Below are 24,651 nucleotides of genomic sequence, written 5' to 3' on the forward strand. Positions count from 1 at the left end.
AAGTGGAGGAGATGTTTTACAACTTGAGAATGAATTCTTGGTTTACCTCCAACTGGGTGTAACCTGGTGCCTTGTTTTGAAGGTCTGCAGGGCAAGATGAAAATTTGTCTAATGGAGTCATGAAGGGCCTTTTCCCCAGGCGAGAAACAAGGCCTGCAGGGCCTGTCTTCTATCGATTCCAGGAAGGAACAACCCGGCTATGACATCACATCTATCAGAATGAGAAGCGAAATCATTACTGTAAATTGTAAATACTTTTAGTTGAAATAGTCACCTAAAATCTAGGAAGTGCCACTTGAAATGCAAATGTATTTCATTTGAGCAATCCCAAGCTCTGAGCAAACACATGTAAACAGATCACAGAGAAAACTTAGGGCTCGAGGTTTACATGCTGCAAATAACAAAGCTTAGGTCCTAATAAACCTTTATAAAAGTAAACCTGTGCAGAAGGGTTGCCCAAACTTACGGAAGAAAACCTAGCCCATACATCTCAATGGTAAAGGCCACTTGTGAAAGGTTATTTGCAACCTGTATTTGGCATAGATTGGTCAACTAGTTAACAGCTATGTTGTAGTCTTAAGGTGACATGGAAGTATTTGTACAAAAAGACACTTTATGAAATATTTTCTTAGCGATTTTTTTGTATAGATAGGATTTTGTAGTGTTTGGGGGTTCTTTAACCTTCATTTTTGTTCTCTGTACTTGTATGAGTCATTTGAATCCAATCCAATAAACTGTTCAGTTTTTCACGAATTATACAATAATATTTTTAGGAAAAAAAAAAGATTCGTAAGGTAACTGTGCCAGGATGCTTAATACCAGCTAATTTGATGGGAACAATTGGTCTCTTCTTTGACCCTTTCTGTACTTTTAAAATCTTCAAAACTTAAAGTTGCCTTTATTTGGTGAAAAAATAAATAAAATCTCTCCTTACATAACATTTGTTTTATTTATTTTTATTTTTTTGTCTTTTCTGGGGCCTTACCCACAGCATATGGAGGTTCTCAGGCTAGGGGTCGAATCAGAGCTGTTGCCACCGGCCCATGCCAGAGCCACAGCAACGCCAGATCCTTAACCCACTGAGCGAGGCCAGGGATCAAACCTGCAACCTCATGGTTCCTAGTCAGATTTGTTAACCACTGAGCCACGATGGGAACTCCAACATTTGGTGTTTTTAGAAGCTGAAAAGTATTATCTCTATAAAGGGATGTTCAATGAAATAATCTATGAAGAACAGGAGTTCTCATCCTTGGCTACATATTATGATTATGTAGGACATTTAAAACAAAAAATCTGGGAGTCCCCTTCATGGAACAGCGGAAATAAATCTGACTAATATCCATGAGGATGCGGGTTCAATCCCTGGCCTTGCTCAGTGGGCCAGGGATGCGGCATTGCTGTGAGGTGTGGTGTAGGTCACAGACACGGCCCAGATCTGGCGTTGCTGTGGCTGTGGTATAGGCTGGCGGCTGCAGCTCCGATTTGACCTCTCACCTGGGAACATCCATATGCCACAAGTGCGGCCCGGAAAAGAAAAAAAAAAAAAATGTGGTTCTTATGCGTGACCAATTAATTCAGATTATCTTGGAGATGGGACACAGTCATTGGTGCTGTGCTCAGAGTTCTGCAGATGATTCTCATGAGTAGCCAAAGTGGGGATCACTGACTCAGATGAAGGCTGGACTTAGAAAAAAAAGCAGAAGAATGGAATTGATTATCTTGTCCACCTGGCTGTCATTCATTTCCGACCCTTTGTACCATAGCTCCTTTTTAAACAATCAGTTAAGGTTTTGCTAGGGGAAAAGAACTTTGTGGCTTGAAGTTTCCTGGTTCTCTGAGTTCCTGGCTCCACTGAGACTGGAAGGGCTTGGATGGATCCCATCACCTCAGACCTCAGATTATGTTTGCTAGTGACCCATTGGCCAAGGCAGGTCACATGACCAAGGTCAGCTTCGAGGGATAAAGTCTCCACCTCTAGATAGAAAAGCTGCAGCATCATACTGAATGAAGGCATGCATATAGCAATGGGAGGAATTGGTGACCATTTCTGGCAGTCAACCACAACGAATTAAAATATATCCTTTTTTTAGTGAAAACATTTGATAAAGCAAGATAGTTACTGGGATCTTTTTTTTTTAATTTTTTTTTCTAGTTAATTTTGGGAAGGTATATTTAATTTTCATTACAAAAGAAGTGTAATGGTAGTTAACATTTCTAAAACATTTTAAAAATAAGGAAATACAGAAATTACAAAGATGAAAATCAAAATCAGTAAAAATATTCACACATAATATTTTAATATATGGATTTTAGTCTTTGTTTTCACATAAAAGCATATCTTTTTACATATTTTTATAATGGGTTCCCCTCATTTAACTGTATGTCATAATTCTTCCATGTCATGGAGAATTCTGCCCCGGAATTTATAATAGTTCTGTAGTATGCCATTATTTTTTTAAGTTTGAGAAACTATTTTATTTTTTATTGAAGTATAATTGATTTACAATGTTGTATCAATTTCTGCTATATAGCAAATTGATTCAGATATATATATATATACACACACACACATTCTTTTTTTTATATTTTCGAGTATGATTTAGCTCAGCATCTTGAATATAGGTCCCTCTGTTATACATTGGGAACTTGTTGTTTATCCATTCTAAATGTAATAGTTTGCATCTACTAACTCCCGTCCATTCCTCCCCCACCACCCTCCCTCTTGGCAACCACCAATCTGTCTATGAGTCTGTTTCTGTTCTGTAGATAGGTTCATTTGTATCATATTTTAGATTCCACATATAAGTGATATCATATGATATTTGTCTTTCTCTTTCTGACTGACTTCATTTGGTATAGAATCTCTAGTTGCATCCATGATGCTGCAGATGGCATTATTTTGTTCTTTTTTATGGGTAATATTCCATTGTATACGTGTACCGCATGTTCTTAATCCATTCAGCTGTTGATGGACATTTAGGTTGTTGCCCCGTGTTGGCTGCTGTGAATAGTTCTAGCATGCCATCATTTGAATGTGCCATCCTTTGTTTCGCAAAGCCTCAAATTGTGGGCTTTTTATTCTCAGTAATAAGAGATAATTGTTTTATTAATAAAATTACTAATTAATGATGACTACATCTTATTCCGCTTAGTATGTTATCAAGCACCTTTCAGAGTGTTTTAAGTGTATCACACACTTCACAGCAACTCCGTTAAGTTATAGGGACTATTTTGACCCTCATTTATAGATAAGGCAACTGAGCAACAGGGAGCTTAGCTAACCTGTCAGTGGTCGCAGACCCTTGAACCCATTCAATTTAGTTTCAGTCTCTCCTTTTAACTGCTATTTTACACTGCCTCTCAGATAATAATTTACAAAGAACTTACTCAGGACAAATTCCAGTATATTGAACTGCTGAGTCAAAGGGTATGCATGTTTTTTAAGAGTTTTGATATAAAATGCCATAATGCTTTTCCAAAAATTGGACCAGGACTTTCCATTGTGGCTTAGTAGAAACGAATCGGACTAGCATCCATGAGGATGTAGGTTCGATCCCTGGCCTTGCTCAGTGGGTCGGGGATCTGGTATTGCCTTGAGTTGTGATGTAGACCGCAGACGTGGCTTGAATCCTGTGTTGCTGTGGCTGTGGTGGAGGCCAGCAGCTCCTGCTCTGATTTGACCCCTAGCCTGGGAACCTCCATATGCCACAGGTGCAGTCCTAAAAAGACCAAAAAAAAAAAAAAAAAAAAAAAAAAACTGGACCAATTTGCACTCCCATTGGCAGGTCTGAGACCTCCATTTTCCTCTAATCACTACTGGGTATTATCATTTTCTAAATCTTTGCCAGTTTGATACATATCGAAGGAGAAGAGGGGCAGGGAATGTATAGGAAATCTCTGCATTTTCCACTCAATTTTGCTGTGAACCTAGAACTCTTAAAAAAAAGTCCATTAAATTCTTTTTTTAGGAGAGGCTATCTAAGGACTGAAACGTTACTCCCTTTAGTTACTAACACATATGAGCTTGTTTTTCCTTTGTTTTTAACTGACGTAATTGACATATTTCATTAGTTTCAGGTGTACGACCTAATGACTGGATACTTGCATGTACTGTGAAATGACGGTCCCAATAAGCAGTGACGTCAACTAGAATTACCATCTCTCGCCACCACCATGGTTCACACCTGTTCTTTCCTTGTGGGATGAAAACGTTTAAGATGGGCTCTGCCAGCGACGTCCAAATATGCAATTCAGCATTACGAACTGCAGCCACCGTGCTGTTTCTTACATCCCCAGGGTTTATTTTGAGCTTGTTTTCTTATATCAGATGGTTGCGTCCACCAGGGTACAGAGAACTATGTGTACGTGGAAGACCAATTTAGCATTTCCCAAAAAGATCGCAGGGCAGCTGGGTGTGTGTAGACTGTGATGAAAGATGACGTGGGCAGTGTTGAAAGTGAGGCGTGGAAACCCAGTGTTGCCAACTACATAGTAACAGAGCCGGGCAGGCAGTGTGAGCGGGTGAAGCCTGGCGCTGACCAGGGCCGTGGGAGAGCTCTGACTGGATAAAGCTCTACTGAGTTATGGACCAAACCCGCAACCTCATGGTTCCTAATCAGATTCATTAACCCCTGAGCCACGACGGGCACTCCAGCCTTTCTAAATATAATAGTTCATATCTACTAACCCCCATTCCCGGTCATCCCACTCCCCTGCCCCTCCTTGGCAACCATAGGTCTGTTCTCCACATCTGTGAGTCTGTGTCTTTTCTGTAAATGGGTTCATCTGTGCCGTATTTTAGATTCCATGCATACGTGATATCATATGATATTTGTCTTTCTCTTTCTGACTTATTTCACTTAGTATGAGAGTCTCTAGTTACATCCACGTTGCTGCAAATGGCATTATTTTGTTCTTTTTTATGGCTGAGTAGTATTCCATTGTGTGTATAGATTCTTAATCTGTTTAGCTGTTGATGGACATTTAGGTTGGTTCCTTGTCTTGCCTATTGGGAATAGTGCTGCAGTGAACGTAGGGGTACATGTACCTTTTTGAATGAAGGTTTTGTCCAGATATATGCCCAGGAGTGGATCATATGGTAGTTGTATATTGAGTTTTCTGAAGAGCTCCCATACTGTTTTCCATAGTGAATGTACCCATTTACATCCCCACCAGCAGTGCAGGAGAGTTCCCTTTTCTCCACACTCTCTCCAGCGTTTGTTATTTGTAGACTTACTAATGATGGCCATTCTGACTGGTGTGAGGTGGTACCTCATTGTAATTTTGATTTGCATTTCTCTAATAATTAGTAATGCTGAGCATTTTTTCATGTGCTCGAGGGCCATGTGTATGTATCTTCTTCTTTGGAGAAATGTCTGTTTAGGTTTTCTGCCCATTTATTTGACTGGGTTTTTTGTTGTTTTCTGTTGAGCTGTATGAGTTGTTTGTATATTTTGGAGATTAAGCTCGTGTTGCTTACATCATTTGCAACTATATTCTCCCATTACGTAGGTTGTCTTTTCATTTTTTTTTTTTTTATGGCTTCCTTTGGCTATGCCAAGTGGAAAGTTTTGATACATTCTGAAGTTTGAAAATATTACTTCAAATTCTTTCTTCCTCTCGTCCTTCTCCTTTCGCTCAACAATTTGCAGAGCAGTTGCTGCCTCTTTGGCCATTTGTCTGGGGATGAATCTAGGTATTAAAACATTCTGGTGTTTGTTGAGACGTAATGGCATTTCTGGAACGCCTGATAAAAGTCTTAACAGGAGAGCACTGCCCTCCTGTTTGGGCCAGAAATCAGCCCTGCCCAACCCCACAATGTGTTGCTTATCTAAGTGAGTGGTTTCCCACCAACACTGAACAGACGCTATAATGTGAGGTTTCTTCCTGCAGGTGCTTTCACTAACCTTTAAATATAAGGCCTGCTGCTTTATTCTGGGGAAGACAAGAGTAACTTGGGGAAAGTCGACAAAGAAAAAAAGTCATCATTTTTTCGGCAGCTTGTGAGGTGTGATACCCTAGAGACGGTTCCTTAAACAGAACTAGAGAAATAATGACACAGAATGATGCATATGGATCCAGCCCATTTGCTCTTCATTTCAGCATTTCTTTTCTACATGGAGTTAGAATAATTTTGCACTAAAGACAAGGACATAAGATGAAAGGAAACTTACTTCACTTTGACATATGAAAAAGTACAGCATGTACCCACCCAGACCAAAGGCTTCAAAGGAAAATCTAGAGAGATGATGCTGAAAGAATAATTATTTACCCAAGTTTATTCTCAGAGCTGGAGTTTAGAAATTTGCCCTGTGCCCTTGGAAGCAGTACTTTGTAGAAGGGAAAGTTTGATTTTTTAAAAAATTCTTTTCATTGCCAGAATTCCCTTCGTGGCTCAGTGGTTAACGAACACAACAAGGATCCATGAGGATGCAGGTTCGATCCCTGGCCTCGCTCAGTAGGTTAAGGATCTGACGTTGCCGTGAGCTGTGGTGTAGGTCTCAGACGCAACTCAGATCCCACATTGCTGTGGCTGTGGTTCAGGCTGGCAGGTGCAGCTCCGATTTGACCCCTCGCCTGGGAACCTCCACATGCCGTGGGTGCGGCCCTAGGAGGGAAAAAAATTCTTTTCATTCCCTTTAGCATAATTGTGGTGGGCTCTCCTCTCATCCTCAAGCCATTGTTACCTCCAGACAGTCACTGTGTCCTGTGGCGACACTTTTAACTAATTACCTCCTACTCACCATTCAAGATCCACCTAAAATTCTACTCAGCTACCTTTTTTGTTTGTTTGTTTGCTTTTTTTAAATGGCTACACCCCTGGCATATGGAAAGTTCCCACCTGGGGATCAAACCTTTGCCTCCGCAGTGACCTGAGTATCTGCAGTTGAATTCTTTTTTCTTTTCTCTCTCTCTTTTTTTTTTTTTTTTTAACCTGGGTGCTGCAAGAACATGACATTTATGGCTTTAGACTCTGCATCTACTCTAGAACATAGAGGCCATGCAAGAAAACCTTTTGAATGAGTAAATTGTCTTGAAACAAAATCAACACGTTACTTAGCACATCCAAACTCCTAAGCAGTTCACTTCAGTGTTCTAGGCTCTGGTTTACACAGCTCGATGATGGAGGGGGGGAATGTATATTAAGAGGTGAAAATTTCTAAAATCGCTTCTAGCTGAAAATTCTGGAGTTCCCACTGTGCTGCATCAGGGTTGGCGGCGTCCCTGCAGCACCAGGACGCAGGTTTGATCCCCAGCCAGGCACACTGGGTTAAGGATCCGGCTTGGATCACAGCTGTGGCTCAGATCTGATCCCTGGCCCAGGAACTCCATATGCCATGAAGTGGCCCAAAAACAAATAAGTAAATAAATAATTCCAAGTTTTTCTTGCTTTTCTCATTTCATCTTTTCCTTTTACCACCGAAGAAGAGCTCCTTTGTTGGCAGTTTTCAGAGATGAATGTGGAAGGTTCGTTTTGGGGATGCTGTGCCATCATTTCAGGGACTATAGGGCTCTAAGTAACATCTACCTGAAACAAAAGAGAATCTTCTAGTAAGCTTCATGGGTAACATTCTGATTAATGAACCACTGGTAGGCAAAAGCAAAGGTACCTTTTTATTTCTAAAAATAACCCCCATCAACAGGAAAAAAGGCTAAAAGTTACTTAACATACATTTCCCAACTATTAGGTAAATTTCCATTTTTTTATTGTTTAAGCTAATCGGCAGTGAACGCTGTGTATTTTTTCCTTTTGTTGAATGATTCTTAGAAGAGTCACAGGCACAATTACTAAATCAGTGAAGCGCATCAGACTCAGAGGTATGTAAATAAGCTTTTTTTTAAAATATAAAAGCAATGTGATGTTTAAGTTTTATGAACAAAAGTTTGCCAACTTCATATGTAAATATTTATGCATGGTTTTATTAATGTACAATTCCATGTTCTCAACCAGGGGCGATTTTGCTTCTCAGAGGACATTTGGCATTCTCTGGAAATATTTTTGTTTTGTTTTGTCTTGGCTGAGCCCATGGCATGCGGAAGTTCCTGAGCTAGGGATCAAACTCACGTCACAGCAGTGACCCAAGCTGCTGCAGTGACAACAGTGGATTCTTTTTTTTTGTCTTTTTAGGGCTGCACCTGTGACATATGGAAGTTCCCAGGCTAGGGGTCAAATCAGAGATGTAGCTGCCAGCTACACAACCACAGCCACAGCAACACAGGATCCAAGCCACGTCTGTGACCTACACCATAGCTCACAGCAATGCCAGATCCTTAACCCACTGAGCAAGGCCAGGGATCGAACCCACAACCTTGTGGTTCCTAGTCAGATTTGCTTCTGCTGTGCCTCGACGGGAACTCCAACAACATCAGATTCTTAATCTGCTGGGCCACGTGGGAACTCCTTTCTGGAAGCATTTTTGTTGTCACAACCTGGGGGGAAGGGGAGCAGGTTTCGATGCCACTGGCATCTAGTGGATGGAGGCCAGGGAGGCTGCCAAGCCTCCTACAAGGCACAGAACAGTCCCCGCCACAAAGCATTATCCAGGCCAAATGTCAGTGGTGCTGAGGTCGAGAAACTTGCTTTAGGTTCTAGTAAAACGGCAGTGTTTTCCCCAGCTGCCCTGGCCCCGTGATTTGAACAGAATAATTGTGTTTTCAGCCATGTATTTAGTGACGTATCCCAGGCAGGATGCTCAACACAGCATTTGCATTCTCTGCTTTAACACTGACAAAACCGATGCGGGTTTGAAGATTAGTACGTGATGTCTTAATGTGATTACATAACTGTTTAAGGTCACCCAGCCAGGGATCGCAGAGACTGGGATTTGTCGAGTGTTGGTGAGTTGTACTTTATCGCCTGCCTGAGCGAGCCGTACCAGGCAGGACCCAAACCAGAACAGAAGATTGGCTCACCAGGCACTTGCTCTAGGGCAAACTCGGAAGGCTTGGCGCCTGCTCAGAGGTCAGAAGAAATGCTTTCCCATACATGTCAACTATCTGACTTCAAAGCCTGTGCCACTAGTCATTATGCATAAATAATGTCACACAGAGATTTTCACATTAAAAAATTATTTCCTGGAGTTCCCGTTGTGGCTCAGCAGGTTAAGAACCTAAGTAGTATCCATGAGGATGTGGGTTCGATCCCTAGCCTTGCTCGGTGGGCTAAGGATCTGGTGTTGCCATGAGCTGTGTGGTATGTATAGGTCACAGAGGAGGCTCAGATCATGTGTGGCTGTGGCTGTGGTGTAGGCCGGCAGCTGCAGCTCAGAATTGACCCCTGGCCTGGGAACGTCCATGTGCCGCAGGTGTGGCCCTACGAAAAAAAAAGATGTCCTTAGCTTATTTTGAAACTGATAATTTCAAAAGGCCTAAGGGAATTGGCAGTTAGAGTGGCTTTTCCTACATTTCAAAATTGATTTTCCAGGAGTTCCCTGGTGGCACAGCAGGTTAAGAACCTGGTGTTGTCACTGCTGTGGCAAAAGTTCCATCCCTGCCTGGGGAAATTCTGCATGCCTCAGACATGACCTTCCCCCCAAAATTGATTTTCCAAAGTTGTGCCAATTGCCAGCACCCCCATGAAACTGTGAGAAAACCTCTTCAATGCTTGGATACCAGCATTGACTTTTGACATTTAAAACGAGAATTCTTGCTTATTTAATAGGTTAAAAAATATATTTCTGAGCTTAAATAATAAGCTCCTGCTAGAATCTGTTAGCACACATAGGTCTCCTGTAATGAGAACCAGACTGTGTTAGAACAAGAAGGAGAAAGTCAATATAAATAAAGCTTTTGCGTTTCAAAGAATCACATTCATTTATTTAACAAATGCAGTTATTTGTCTAAGAAAGGCTAAGCCCCAAGAAAAACGTTCCTGCTTACTCTGTAAACTTTATCTCCACTCTTTTGTTTAAATAAGCCTATGAAGAGCAAATGAAAGAATTGGATTTTATAGTTTAAAATGTTTTCTCTGATAATGTTAGTGCCTTTTTTGCCCCATCCTAGAAATAATGCAAAAGACATCCTTCCTAGGATATTTGTGAATTAGGGCGGACCCAGTAACTCCCCTCCTGACAAACGATAATCATAATTATAACAGCAATAATCATAATAACACAATCATCTATCTAGTCCAGTATTTTTAAGATAAATAGGATATATATATAAAACGAGATACAGTGGTATATCCCGTTAGTGGACCAATTTAGTAGGTTTTGACCGAAAATTGTAATATGACTAGACTAGAAAATAACATAAACAAAGGCATGGAAGAAGCCTAAGTGTTTTGTGAAACTTTACTTCATGTGTGTGTGTGTGTGTGTGTGTGTGTAAAATTGTTTTTCTGCAGATTGCAGTCTAAAGGGCTGAAAACCGCTGATCTAATCTACCTACTTCATTTCAAAAGTGAGTCTGGGAGACATTAAATGATGCCCAAGGGTACACAGCTGGTTAATGGCAGAGCTGGGCTGAGAACTAAGTTCACCAGTCCCTAGGCCTGTTTCTGTTCCACCGGGAGTTTGGCCCCAGGTCAGTCTCTGAGGAAGAACAGGAAACCGAGGTGGATGCAACAGATGCTTTTAAGGGAGTGGAAGGAGCCATTGGACTTTGGCACAAACAGTGAGATTGGCAGCTTTGGGGTCTCCCTGGATGTTTGAAGCAAAGCCAAAGTGAACTGCTGACCGAGTAGTGGGCCCGTTGCACATTGAGACCATTCAGTCTTGGGCTTGCCCTTAGCTCCTCGAAATAAAGGATGCCTGCAAGGTAGTCGGATGAAGCGGTCACCAGAAGTCGTGCTGCGGGTTGTATGTCCTCCCCCAGCTAGTGGTGGGAGGCGGGACAGATGTGGAGGACGCAGGATCCCTGGCCACCGGGGCAGTTGCTATAGGGCACATCGAACCGGGTTGACCCTTGCTAAGAGGGTAGAAGAAATAAATGCTCTTCAATACCGAGAAGTAGAGGATATTATACCTGAAAGTACGGTGGCCTGTCGGGAAGTCACGGTAACACCCAGGCCTGTCTGATCCCCACGCCAACTAAGCCGTGCTCACCATCAACACTAAAGACGAAGGGGAGGGCGTGTCCCTTGCTTGTCACACTCACTTAGCCGTGGAACGTGCATCAGTGCCTCCTGTGGGCCGGATGCTGTCAAGTCAGAGCTCCACCCCACACAGCTTCTCCCGACCCCAGCTGGGCCGCCCTTTGTGTCCAAGATGCCGCATCAACCAACCTCCTTGTTGTGTAGACCACAGTATTTACCACTGGGAAAAATCCACCTGTGCCTGGACCCTCCCAACTTAAACTCATGCTGTTTTAGGGTTGACTGTGTCCCCAGCTGGGGGGACAAGAATCTAAGGACCAGATTCCTCATGAGGGCAGAATTTTAGTGAGAACAGGACGGGGGGAAGCTCCCTGGAAACTTGTTGAAGCCTGAGAGGCAGGTTTCCAGGGGAGGAGGCAGAGAAGCCGAGTCCTCTGGCAGCGTAGATACAGCCCAGGCCTGACTGCACTGGGATTCTCTCCTGATCCTGTGAAGATGTCCATTTGATGCAGGAGGGCTGGGTAGGGACCAAGATTCTGCATTTCTTTTCTTTTTCTTCTTCTTTTTTTTTTTTTTGGTTGTTGTGTGTGTGTGCGCTTTTTAGTGCCACACAAGCGGCACCTGGAAGTTCCCAGGCTAGGGGTTGAATCGGAGCTACAGCTGCCGGCCACAGCCACAGCAACACCAGATCTGAGCTGCGTCTGCGACCTACACCCCAGCTCACAGCAACGCCGGATCCTTAACCCACAGAGCAGGGCCAGGGGATCAAACCCAAGTCCTCATGGATGCTAGTCAGGTTCCTTACTGCTGAGCCACAATGGGAACTCCCAGATTCTTCGTTTCTGACAAGCTCCCAGGTGATCTTGAAGCTCTCAGTTCAGGAACCACACTTGAAAAGCAAGGGTCTATGCCAGCTCTTGCCAGATATGTCTGTGCCTCATATATTCTTTGCAACAAACAAAACCCCAAAACCTTAAAAAAACAAACAAAAAAATAGAATTCAACATTGTCTGTTTGTGCCCCCCCAACACACACACTTTTAAACTGTAATTTTTAGGAGTTCCTGCTGTAGTGCAGTGGGTTAAGAACCTGACTACTGCAGCTTGTGTCTCCACAGAGGCACGGGTTTGATTCCTGGCCTGAGAATTTCCATAAGCCATGGGCGCGGCCACAAAAAAAAATGTAACTTTTAAAACACAAACTTGAACAATATTTAAGCAAATATGTTTGAGATTTGTCATCCAAGTATAGAAGTTGAGGATTGTACTTTCATTCGCAGGAGGCTAATAGGTGTTACGCTTTTATTTTAAAGACAACAGTCATTAATAATAAATGCCATGCTTTTATCTCTAGAATAATGCAATGTGTTTCTGAGTAAGAGTTTGTGATGGTCAGTGTTAATGACATCAATGAGAATAAAAGAGGAAGAGAAATATTTTGTCCTTTTAAAAATGCAATCCTTTAGGCTCAGCAGTTAACGAGGACACGGGTTCGATCCCTGGCCTCACTCAGTGGGTTAAGGATCCAGCATTGCCGTGAGCTGGGGTGTAGGTTGCAGACTCGGCTGGGATCTGGCGTTGCTGTGGCTGTGGTGTAGGCCAGCGGCTACAGCTCCGATTAGACCCCTAGCCTGGGGACCTCCATATGCTGCCGGTGCGGTCCTAAAAAGACACAAATAAAATAAAATAATAAAAGTAAATAAAAATAAAAATGCAACCCTTTAAATGAGGGTAAGGGAATTTTCATCGTGGCAGTGTTTTATTCACACTCTTCTGCCGTAGTTACTTAATTGAACTAGATTCATGAAAGTCACCACACATCGGCTCATCCTGCTGACATGAGTAAATATACCGCTTGTCGCTTTGCTTTCCAGACTGCCCTCTCCCCATCTCCCACCTTACCCAAGACAAGTTGTATTCTAAATTCTTTTAAAGTGTGTGCTAAGAACAAAATAAAGAAGCTTCTCTCGGGATAGGCAAGGATTAAAGTAACTTTTAGAGTACTGAATGCAAACTAAAGCAATAGGATGAAATATGGCTTAATAAATTGTGTTTTTCTTGAATACTCAATGTTTATAAACAATGTTTCCAAGTTTGGCAGCAAGAAAAGAGGCATCTTGCCTGATAGAAAGCCCTTAGGCGTGAAGATGCACGCTATTTACAGACAAGACTGTGCAAAATTTAATTTTAGCTGGGAGACTTTGGGACAGTTCTTGATTTAGAGGCTTATATCATTATTATGCGACATCAGGCAAAACAGAACAAAGCTTTTTTTTCTGTCTGAAAAGGCACCTGTTTTCATTAATGTTTTTAAAGAGGAAAATTTTGTTATGTGCCTAAACCAATTACACTTCCTACTGGTCTTGTCCAATTTTGTTCTTATTAACAAATATCTATCATCTAGGGTCTGTGCATGAGTTTGTCCTCAGTGGTCTGTGTATTAGCTTTCTATTTGCCGTCGTAGCAATTCACCCGGACTTGGCAGCTTACATGATGTCCCTACCCCTCTTACAGTTCTGCAGGTCTGGAGTCTGGCACTGGTCTCATCGGACCCACAGCAGTGCCTTGGCTGGGCTGCATTCCTCTCTGCAGGGTCTGGGCGGGATCCCTCTGCTTGCCTTTCTTTTCCAGCTGCTGGAGGCGGCTCACCTTCCCCCGGCCCTTCCCGCAGCTTCTCACTTAGCACCCCTCCAACCAGCTCTCCGCCTCTCGCTTCCACTGTGAAATGCCCCTGTGGTTATACTGTGTTGTCCAGCAGAAGTGATTAAAACCTTGTACATCAGTCAACTAGACATCACTCCAACTGTAAAAATAAAAAATAATACAAATAAGCACGGATAACCCATTTTTTCAAAATACCCTTATGATGACATTGGGCCCACCTGGATAATTTAAGATAATCTCGCCATTCGCACGTCAGCTGATTAGCAACCTTAATTCCCCTTTGCCGTGTCGTGTGATACAGTCTCAGGTTCCAGGGATTAGAGTTCAGATTTCTTTGAGCATGCGGGGCGGGAGAGAGTGGGGAGGACATTATTTGGCCTACAGGATCTTCTCAGAAAAGACTGTTGTGATTGGAGTATGGCTGTCATCTGCACGGTGACGGGTACGTCACATTCATATTCAAATTGCACTTCTCACTGGTGAAAGTGGCTGGAGCTCTTATGCAGCAGAATAGTCTTCCTTTAATTGCGCTCACATTGATTCTGTATGCGGTGTTCCTTTTCCAGTAATGGGAATCTTGGCGTAGAACTACTCTGTGTGGCTAAATGGACCCTTCGGTCTCTGTGGCCCATCCAAAAGGTATTGAGATGGAGAGGGTTATTGGAGAGAGCGTAGTGCAGTGCTTCTCAAATGGAGCAGTTTTGCTCCCCCAGGGGGCACTTAGGAATATCTGAAGACATTTCTGATGGTCCTAACTGGAGGGCATGTATTACTGGCACCGGGTGGGTGGAGTCTAAGGATGCTGCTAAACATCCCGCCGTGCACAAGATGGGCCCTACAACGAAGAGTTATCCCGCTTAAAGGGTAAGGGGTGCCAAGGAGGGAAAGCCCTGGCTCAGCAAAATGGCAACCTAATGCTCTCCTCTCCCTTTTAAAGGCTCGTTACATCTCCAAGTTAGGTTAGCTAATATATTAATTAGATAACAGGTCAGCAAGTAAACTTTTGTCAAAAGAATAACTGAGACGAATAGAGAAGAGAAGTAGATCAGAGCACACCGGTGTAGGAAAAACTCAAAGCTCAAAACCTACTACTTGGCGAGTTCCCGTTGTGGCTCAGTGGTAACGAATCCAACTAGCATCCATGAGGATGCAGGTTCCATCCCTGGCCTCTCTCAGTGGGTTAAGAATCTGGCACTGCCGTGAGCTGTGGTGTAGGTCAGAGATGTGGCTTGGATGTGGTGTGGCTGTGGCTGTGGTGTAGGCTGGCAGCTGCAGCTCCAGGTCGACCCCTAGCCTGGGAACTTCTATGTGTTGTAGGTGCAGCCCTAAAAAACTAAAAAATTAAAAATTAAAAAATAAAAAGCAAAACAAGCCAAACCAAAACCTATTGCTTGGGGCAAACAGTTTATCATCTTTATTGAGTGATCAGGAATGTCTTACTTCTTTTGCCATCTCTTAACTGCCCAGCGCAATGCTAGGCAACACCAAATGCTCAATAAGAACTTTAACACAGAGAAAGGATATTGTGTGAAAAGATTAAGTTCTATATGCCCAAAATTGCAACTTCATTTAAGAGTGACACTGGAATCTTCTCTTGCTTATTAGCACTAAGGACATAGAATGGCCTGTTTCCAGAGCTTTCGCTTTAAGATAAATGTGGCCTGGAAAGTCCTAAAAATTTTTGAGAATAGGATTGTAAGTAGATTCAAGGAAAAGGCATTGAGAAACCAAAAATACCCAACTTTTTAATGCACATTATGATTTCGTACAATGGCATTTCTTACAGGCTTGAGCACCTGTTATGAAAAAACAAAACAAAACAAAAAAACAATAGGTTCTTTCTACCGTGGCAAGGTTAGGTCTGTAACCACCCACTATTCACTCCATGAACCTTTGGAGTTTTGCACCAACAATGAAAAATCTGATGTAAAAGATAATGTACTGAGGGGAAAGTGACCGTGACTTGGAAGGGAAATTGATGGCATTGACACTTTGCTCTCTTGGTTCTTATTTCTGCTTTCCTTCTTTATTGACGTTGCAGGTGTCCCTGGCTCCATGCCTAACGCGTCGTGGGCTGGTAACCTCAGGGCTGTGAAGTGGATCGACATGGAAGATAAACACGGAGGCTGCCATGGTGAGGCATTCCTTTCACACTCCGAGGCCACACCGCTTGTTGGTGTGGGCACGAACAGAGTTGTCGAATACAGGGGTTCTCACGGAGGGAGGGAACGCTGGCTCCTTGAGCCCCATCCGAGAGTTATTAAGTAAAGTGGCGAGAGGCGTCAAGATGCAGTCCTTGGAAAGTAAATCTGAGCATCTTAAAGGCATTCTCCAGCTTTGTAATTACCTAGGGCGGTGTAGAGGCAGGTTCAGATGATAACGGTCCTTTGTTCTTGCTCGTTTCTGCTCTCTTCTTGGTGTGCATTCTTCTTTCTGCTCCTTTGGGGTGTCACATCAGTCAGGAGGAGAAAGTGGGTCTTCCTTGGAAAATAGGGGATCTCCATCCATCAGGGTCCCCATACTTGGGATATGTTATCTTCTCCACATGCTTCTAGAACACCCATCACCCTTCCACTAGGACCACGGTGGTCTCCCTCGGACCCGCTCCTCTACCTCCCCTCCCGCTGTAACGTGTGAGGACTTGGACATCCATAAGGACCCACGTGACATCATCATTTTGCAGCTCTAACCCTCCCCCAGCACAGAAGCCCCTGTCCACTATGTAGCAGACGCACCCACACACCCAGGAGAGTTTTCACTTCAGTCCTCTTATCACTTGTATCCAGGACCTACCCCCGTAGAGAAGGTAGAGACGAGTCAGATTGACTTGTTGTTAGGGACATTGACTGATCACATGACAGGTGGAGGTCCTTCAAAGTAGCCCCTAGCCAGGGACCTACAGGGGGTACAAAGTTTGGGCCGCCCAAGCTCCTCTTAAACCAATGTCTCATTTTTCTTCTCTGAGTACCGGTTACACCAATGAACATCCGAAAGCCTTAAAGAGTTCACAGCATGAAAAGATATTTGTCCTCCCCAACCGGTAGATGGGGCAAAGAAGAAGCTATAGCCCAGAGAAGGTAGCTATTACTCCAGTCCAGCAAGTCAGCAGTATTCTGGATCTTTTCCCTTTGGCTGGAAGTAATAGCATTTGTCCCAAACCTGTGTGTGTCCCGGCTTTACAAGCCCTCTTAGCACGTAGAATCCCAGAGCACCTACACTCTCACACTTGGGGATCCCATCTCCCGTTGCAGTCTCGTGGTCACCCTGCTAGTCCTCCACCAACTTACATCCTATATATTTTACTGTCTATCTCCCCAGCACAGAAGCTCCAACAGGGCTGGGATCTTTCATCAGTGTATCCATTGCTCCAGCCCCAAACCTAAAATGCGTTGTTGTTGCTGTCGCTGTTGTTTTAAATGTGTTTGCTTTTTTAAAATTGGGATTTCCAGAGGTTCAGCTTCCCCTGGCTTCCTCTCCCTCTCAGTTTCCTTCTGGGGACCCTCTGTCCCACCTGTGTACTGTATCAGCTGTCCCATGCTATAGCCCTAACGTTTTAGATTGCTTTGCCGGTTGACCCCACGAGGCTGATTCCTACGCTTAATCATGACCGCCTTTTTTTTTTTTTGGCTTTTTAGGGCCGCACCCACAGCACATGGAAGTTCCCAGGCTAGGGGTCCAATTGGAGCTGCAGCTAGCAGCCTATGCCACAGCCACAGCCATGCCAGATCCAAACCTCGTCTGTGACCTACACTGTAGCTCGCAGCAAAACCGGATCCTTAACCCCCCGAGCAAGGCCAGGGACCAAACCTGCATCCTCATGGATACCAGTAGGGATGGTTAGTGCTGAACTCCCTCCCCAAAGAGGGGATCATTTCAACTTTAGGCAGAACTTTGAAGACATTTGATGAGCATCTCCTTGGGCGTTCCCTGGTGGTGCAGCAGGTTAAGGATCCAGCATTGTCACTGCTGTGGCACAGGTTTGATCCCTGGCCCTGGGAACTTCTGCATGCCATGGGCGTGGCCAAAAAAATGTAGTAAAATAAAATAAAATCTCCTTATCAATTCCTTTGTCGCATCATCCCTTTCCTCCATCGTAGAGTATGGTGAACCCATTCTCTCCCCGTTGCTCCTGGTTTCAAGAGGAAAAGTTACCCATTCTCACTGCCGAGGTCACACCATGTGTGGTCTCAGTTGTGCGCAGATGCCTCTAGAATCTCCCCTTGCTCTCTTGAATTCTCACTGCTGGTTCTTCTCCACTCTCTGCAAGGATGTAAGGACTGCCTTTATCTGGAAGGCCAAGGCGTCTCTGCACGCTCGACTTGATCCAGCCTGGAATAGTCTGTCCTGATCACTTCCATTCGTAAGCATGGCCACAGGGCCCATGCATGGAGTTTTCCTCACCCACCCCCCAGCTACTTCTTAACTTTCCCAAACCCTGGCTTTTTCCAGTGATTTTCAGTCTCTCTACTGTACTTCCTCCCAACCCCATTAATCAGCAAGTCCTTTTGGTCCTTCTAGAGTCTACCTCTAATCGCCTTCCTTTCCCACTCATGGCCACCGTGAACTCCGCACAGGCGCTGTGGTTCACCCAAGTGCTGTAGTCCTTTGATGGGCTCCTAATGGACCTGCAAAGTCTGCAGAATTAATCTTGCTGACATCGGCTTCATCACTTGCTTCTTCTAGTCAAAACTCTCCCATGACTCTCCATGTTTATGGGATACAAAAGGCCCAACCCTTCCATCTGGTGTATAAGTCAGTAGTTCTGCCATATGCCAAGCAAACTCTGGAAAGAGTTCCAGCTTCCTACCATTCTTGTTTTAAGCCTGTTCCCCAACAAAAGTCTATTCCAGCAGAAAATTCCCATCTCTAAATGTTCCAGAGGTGTTTTCCCACCTGAAACCATCATCCATCCCCACTGACGCTTCCCAGTTCTACCCATGCACCAACTCTCCACTCATCCTTCTCTGCCCTTTTATTCAACAACCGTTTTTATTTTATTTTATTGACATATGGTTGTTTACAATGCTGTGTTAGTTTCTGATGTACAACCACGTGATTCAGTTGCGCGTGTGTATATATATCTTCCTTTTCATAGTCTTTTCCATTATGTTTCTTTCTTTCTTTGTCTTTTTAGGGCTGTACCAGCAGCCTATGGAGGTTCCCAATCTAGCAGTCAAATCAGAGCTGAAGCCACTGGCCTACACCACAGCCACAGCAACACGGGATCCGAGCCATGTCTGCAGCCTACACCACAGCTCACCGTAACGCTGGATCCTTAACCCATTGAGCAAGGCCAGGGATGGATCCTGTGTCCTCGTGGATGCTAGTTGGGTTTGTTAACCCCTAAGCCACGACGGGAACTCCTCTTTTCCGTGATGGTTTATCTCAGGATATTGAATATAGTTCCCTGTGCTCTACGGTAGGAGCTTGTGGTTTATCTATTCTCTGTGTCATAGTTTGCATCTTTGGGATTAGCAGATGCAACAGGTATTCATTTAACACCTATTATTTACCAAGCACTCTTCCAGAGGCAGGGGACACAGAAATGAACACAGTGGTTGAAGTTCCTGTCGTGGTTCAGCAGTAACGAACCTGACTAGTATCCATGAGGAAGCAGGTTCGATCCCTGGCCTCTATCAGTGGGTTAAGGATCAGGCGTTGCCATGAGCTGTGGTCTAGGTTGCAGACGAGGCTCGGATCCCATTTTGCTGTGGCTGTGGTGTAGACAGGCAGCTGCAGCTCTGATTCAACCCCTAGCCTGGGAACCTCCATATTGCCACAGGTGAACCCTAAAAAGACAAAAAACTAAATAAATAAAGTAGGCACTTGGCTAGAACAGTCTGGAGCTCAGGGAAGAGGTTTGACCAGAGCAGCCGTAAATCTCCCATCTGTACACTTCTCAAACTTCTCATCCATGAAATCCACATTTCACAATACATGAGTTGCCTCGTGACGCCTACTTTGTACTGCTTACCTCTCATTCTCTCCCAGTGAGTATTTGTTCCTTTGTCTCCCCATAGAATGGTGAACTACCTGGTGGGCTGAGCCAAAACAATCCTTTTTCATCAGAAACCCGGAGACTGATCTGGCCAGACAGCCGTCAGGCGGTAACCCTCCATTCACTATCAAGTTCACTGCCCCTGATTCAAGAACAAGCCTGTGTTGACTGTTTCTTGTTCTCTCCTTTGCAGGCCACTACGTCCACGGCATCTGTATCTATGGAAACGGAGACTTAAAGTGGCTGATGAATTCATCAAGCCTCTTTGCTAACAAGTTTGAGCTCAGTACCTACCCTCTTACCGTGGAATGCCTAGAACTGAGGCTTCGAGAAAGAACCCTAAATCAGAGTGAAATTGAAATACAGCCCAGCTGGTATTTTTGATTGGCTGCCACTCACAGGTGAAGGGAAATCACAGCTGGGAAGGAAAACCTTTCTTTGCCTCCGTCTCAGGACCTGACTCCATTTTTACATTTAAACTCTCCCCTGGACACTGTGAAATATATTGTCATGAGGGTTGCCCAGGGTGCTCCTGGCACTCTGGCCCCTCTGGCAGTTTTGTGTGTTTTGTTTTTTGGTTTTTTTTTTTTTTTGTCTTTTTAGGGCCGCACCTGTGGCCTATGGAAGTTCCCAGCTTAGGGGTCAAATCGGAGCCACAGCTGTCGGCCTACACCCACAGCCACAGCCACACCAGGTTGAGTTGCATCTGCGACCTACACCACAGCTCACAGCAGCGCCGGCTCCTTAACCCACTAAGCAAGGCCAGGGAGTGACCCCAAGTCCTCGTGGATACTAGTCAGGTTCATTACCGCTGAGCCACGACGGGAACTCCTTATGTTCTGATCAATGATAAATTTAACCTGCCGTCAGATTTGCCTCAGATAATTATGTAAATGTGCTAATGAAAAGGAGAATTGTAGATTACACTACTTAGGAAAATAAGGATTGGATTTCTTTGGAGAAGGAGTCCTTTATAAGAGATCTACAGCCACACGTTAATGGGCACCCCTGCTCTTTGCTTCACCACACGTAGGCATAGAAGCGGTTTTCTTCTAGGTAGTTCATCCATCTCCTTTACAACTTGAGCTTCCAGAACTGAGAACTAGAGCTCATTCGGAGTTTCACCAGTAGCATTTTCAAGTTTCCTGTGTCTCAAGTTCTGTGTAGAATGTAAATTCATTCACAGGAGACAGAATTGAAGACAGCCGTCTCTGGGGGATCTGTTTCTTAAATACTTGCCAGAATGGGCTCTGATCCCTTATCCATCGCTTGCCATTGGAGACATGGCACAGTGCTTGAAGAATGAAGATGTTTCTAGAAAAGCGGTGCTATTGCATGGGTCTGGCCTCAGGTCCCTAACACCTCAGAGGGAGTCACTTTCCTTTTTTGCCCTCACCCTCCACCGCCACCCAAGGGATCTTACCTTCAAAATGACCAAATTCTAACCCATGGAGCCTTTAAGGAGTTCATGGTGTCCCCTGAGTAGCCTTGTAATGCCCAGGGGTGTTAGGAGTGCCTAGATTTTTTTTTTTTTCTTTTTTTGTCTTTTTGCCTTTTCTAGGGCCGCTCCTTCGGCATATGGAGGTTCCCAGGCTAGGGGTCGAATCGGAGCTGTAGCCACCGGCCTACACCACAGCCACAGCCACTCCGGATCTGAGCCGCGTCAGCGACCTACACCAGAGCTCACAGCAATGCCGGATCCATAACCCACTGAGCAAGGCCAGAGATCAAACCCGCAACCTCAGGGTTCCTAGTCGGATTCGTTCACCGCTGAGCCACGATGGGAACTCCAGGATGCCTAGATTTTTAAAAGGTTTCAGTTGTGAGTGAGCCTCTCTCTCATTCCTTCATCCCGTTCATCCATCCCATTCATGCATTTGGCTTCTAGTCAAGAAGTATTTCTTGAGTGTCTGTTATACACCAGACCTGTGCAGAGACAAGGAGGAGAAGTAAATCAGAGGGGTTTGTTTGTTTGTTTGTTTGCTTTTTAGGGCCACATATGGAAGTTTCCAGGCTAGGGGTCAAATCGGAGCTGCAGCTGCTGGCCTACACCACAGCCACAGCAGCACAGAATCCGAGCCAGGTCTGTGACCTACGCTACCGCTCAGGGCAATGCCTGATCCTTAACCCACGGAGCGAGGCCAGGGATCAAACCCGCATTCATGGATACATCTAGTTGGGTACTTGACCGGCTGAGCCACAACAGAAACGCCAGTCAGAGCTTTTTCACTCTAAAAATACTGGCAATGATGTCAGCGTTGGGAAGACTGTTCTAGAGAATCTCACTGAGTGGTCATTTTTTGTTTGTTTGGAGTTTTTTTTTTTGGCCGCACCCACAGCGTGGGAATGTTCCCAGAGTGAAGCCACGCCACAACAGCGACCAGCGCTACAGCAGTGACAACGCCAGGTCCTTAACCCACTGAGCCACAGAGGAACTCCCAGAATGGTTCTGTTTGAACACATCCACGTGCAGGGTCGTAAAGTGGGCTCTCGGGCCCAGGATGGCACCAGTTACAGAATGAAGAGAGACGGGAAGGAGGAGGCAGAAGCTTCGTGCCGACTGCGTCCTCAGCCTTCTGCCAGCGCCTTGCCCTGCCGTGGCCTGCAAGTGTCACAGCTCAGGGAAGCTCCTGGATTACCCCCATTTTGCAGATGAAGTTACTGAGGCTTAGCGAGGTTGCCAGTAAACACTAGGAAACAAATTTCTCTGTCTGAGAGTTGGGGTCTCTTGCTGGTCTCCTTGGTTCCTTTCCAGGGCGGAACATTTAGAGAAGATGAAATGAGTCCTGTTGAGCATCCGAGCAGGGTCTCAGTGTTCGTAATGACACAATGTCCTGTCACCTCAGAAAAATGTGAAGTCTACTGGGACCCTTCAAAATCCTGATGGTTTATTTATTCTAATGAAAAACGGTAACGACGATGAAGGATGCATCTGATTAATGCAGTTTTTGGTCCTGTAATTGTGTCTGTTGAATGTTAATCGTATTTAAGGGAATGACTTGGAAGCAAAGCCTTCTTCTTTTCCTGCTACTGAAAAAACAGAACTGAATCGGGTGATGAAGAGTTGAAGGCATAGACAGCACACCCGGAGCTAATGGCAGAATCTATAAATCACCCTTTTTTTTTTTTCAAATTATTTACATGAAACCGCCTGAGAAGAAGGAATGTTTTACACTGGATCTTTCGCATGTAGAGCGAGAAATCTTCTGGAAGAGAAGAAGTTTACATGTCTGCCGTTGGTCGTTTATTCTGTGTCTTAAGTCCTTTAATATTGAAAGAGTGTAGTGTTTGGACGAGTGGATTTCTGCGAGTCCGTGGAGATGCCCTGAAAGCTTGGTTTTTGATGATATTCCACATTGTTCTCTTGAAATAAATTAATATATTGTTTTCCACCCTTGGGGCTATTGTGTATTTTTATTTGATATTTAACAAGGTACTTCTCCTAGCATTTTCTTTCTTTTTTTTTGGTTGTTTTGCCTTTTCTAGGGCTACTCCCGCAGCATATGGAGATTCCCAGGCTAGGGGTCAAATTGGAGCCTAGCCACCAGCCTATGCCAGAGCCACAGCAACGTGGGATCCGAGCCACTTCTGCAACCTACACCACAGCTCATGACAATGCCGGATCCTTAACCCAATGAGCAAGGCCAGGGATCGAACCGGCAACCTCATGGTTCCTAGTCGGGTTCGTTAACCACTGCGCCACGACGGGAACTCCTAGCATTTTCTAAAACATACAGATAAATACATCCACACGTACACACCTACCTGTCTAAAATGCCCACTCACTGAAAAATAATGAAACTTTCCCCTTGTGGGGTGATGGGGAGAATAACTGGGAATGTTGGAGAAGGGAATATAATGGAAGATCACTTTCTTTTCTTTTTTTTTTTTTTCTTTTTAGGGCCGCACCCATGGCATATGGAGGTTCCCAGGCTAGGGGTCTAATCGGAGCTGTTGCTGCCAGCCTACGCCATAGCTCACGGCAATGCCGGATCCTTAACCCACTGAGCAAAGCTGGGAATCGAACCCATAACCTCATGGTTCCTAGTCGGATTCATTTCCACTGTGCCACAACAGGAACTCCAGGAAGATCACTTTCTTTTAAATTGGGTACAACTATTTAAAAATCTGAAGCAGGCATAAATTGTCCTTCTATATTTGCCTTCTTTAGTCATTTTTAAAAAAATAAAGACATGTTGGTACTATCATAGTCACTTGAATATCAAATGCCAAAGTTTTTGAGCAGCATTTCGGAGCTAAGTTTGGCTAAACAAATATTGCCTCTGATAGACACACGGGAAATGATAGACATACTAAGAAAAATAATTCATTTAAACATCTAATGTACTTTTTTTTTTTTGGCCGTGCCCATGACATGCAGAAGTTCCTGGGCCAATAGTCCATCGTACACCACAGCAGTGACCTGAGCCACTGCAGTGACGATGCCAGATCCTTAACAGCTCGGCCAGCAGGGAACCCCAAATGTACCTTTTTTTAGTACAAAATCCCTTGAAAGTGAAAAACATTTCAAAATCAAAACCAAAAATATATGCTCATAAAAATAGAATACATAAATCAATGATAATAAAAATCTTTTTGGAAGGCAGAATAAAATTAAGGTCATACATTTTTTTAAAAATGGAATACAGAAGAATGTAGAATAAAAAGAATGAATACAGAAAGATACATAAAAAGTGAACACCTTTCTCCAGAGGTAATGACGTGTTTGGTAAATATTCTTAAGTTCCTTTCAGTGTGGTGGCCTGCACATGTACCTATCTATCTTCTGACCATGCTGCCCCAAAGAATTTCTGCTATGATGAAAATATCCTCTATCTGTCCTGTCCAAAATAGTACCCGCTCGTGGTAGCTGCTAGGCACTTGAAAGGTGGCTCAGATGACTGAGGACATAGTACTTATTTTTAGCCCATGTAACTAGTGGCTCTTGGACCACA

At 44.2% G+C, this 24,651-nt stretch overlaps 1 protein-coding gene across 2 annotated transcripts in view; it reads left to right on the top strand.

Annotated features, from left to right (window-relative positions):
- The window catches only part of LOC100152566 (N-acetyllactosaminide beta-1,6-N-acetylglucosaminyl-transferase), a 39,469-nt gene extending 16,379 nt beyond the window's left edge, over positions 1–23,090 (top strand). The window contains exons 2-3 of one of the 2 annotated variants that reach the window (XM_021100168.1): positions 15,740–15,832; positions 19,719–19,883. In XM_021100168.1, coding sequence (XP_020955827.1) covers positions 15,740–15,832; positions 19,719–19,726 — 101 coding nt within the window. In that variant the 3' untranslated portion in view covers positions 19,727–19,883. The other variant, XM_005665561.3, reaches the window with a different exon arrangement.

Source organism: Sus scrofa, chromosome 7 (assembly GCF_000003025.6).
Source record: "Sus scrofa isolate TJ Tabasco breed Duroc chromosome 7, Sscrofa11.1, whole genome shotgun sequence".
NCBI lineage: Eukaryota > Metazoa > Chordata > Mammalia > Artiodactyla > Suidae > Sus > Sus scrofa.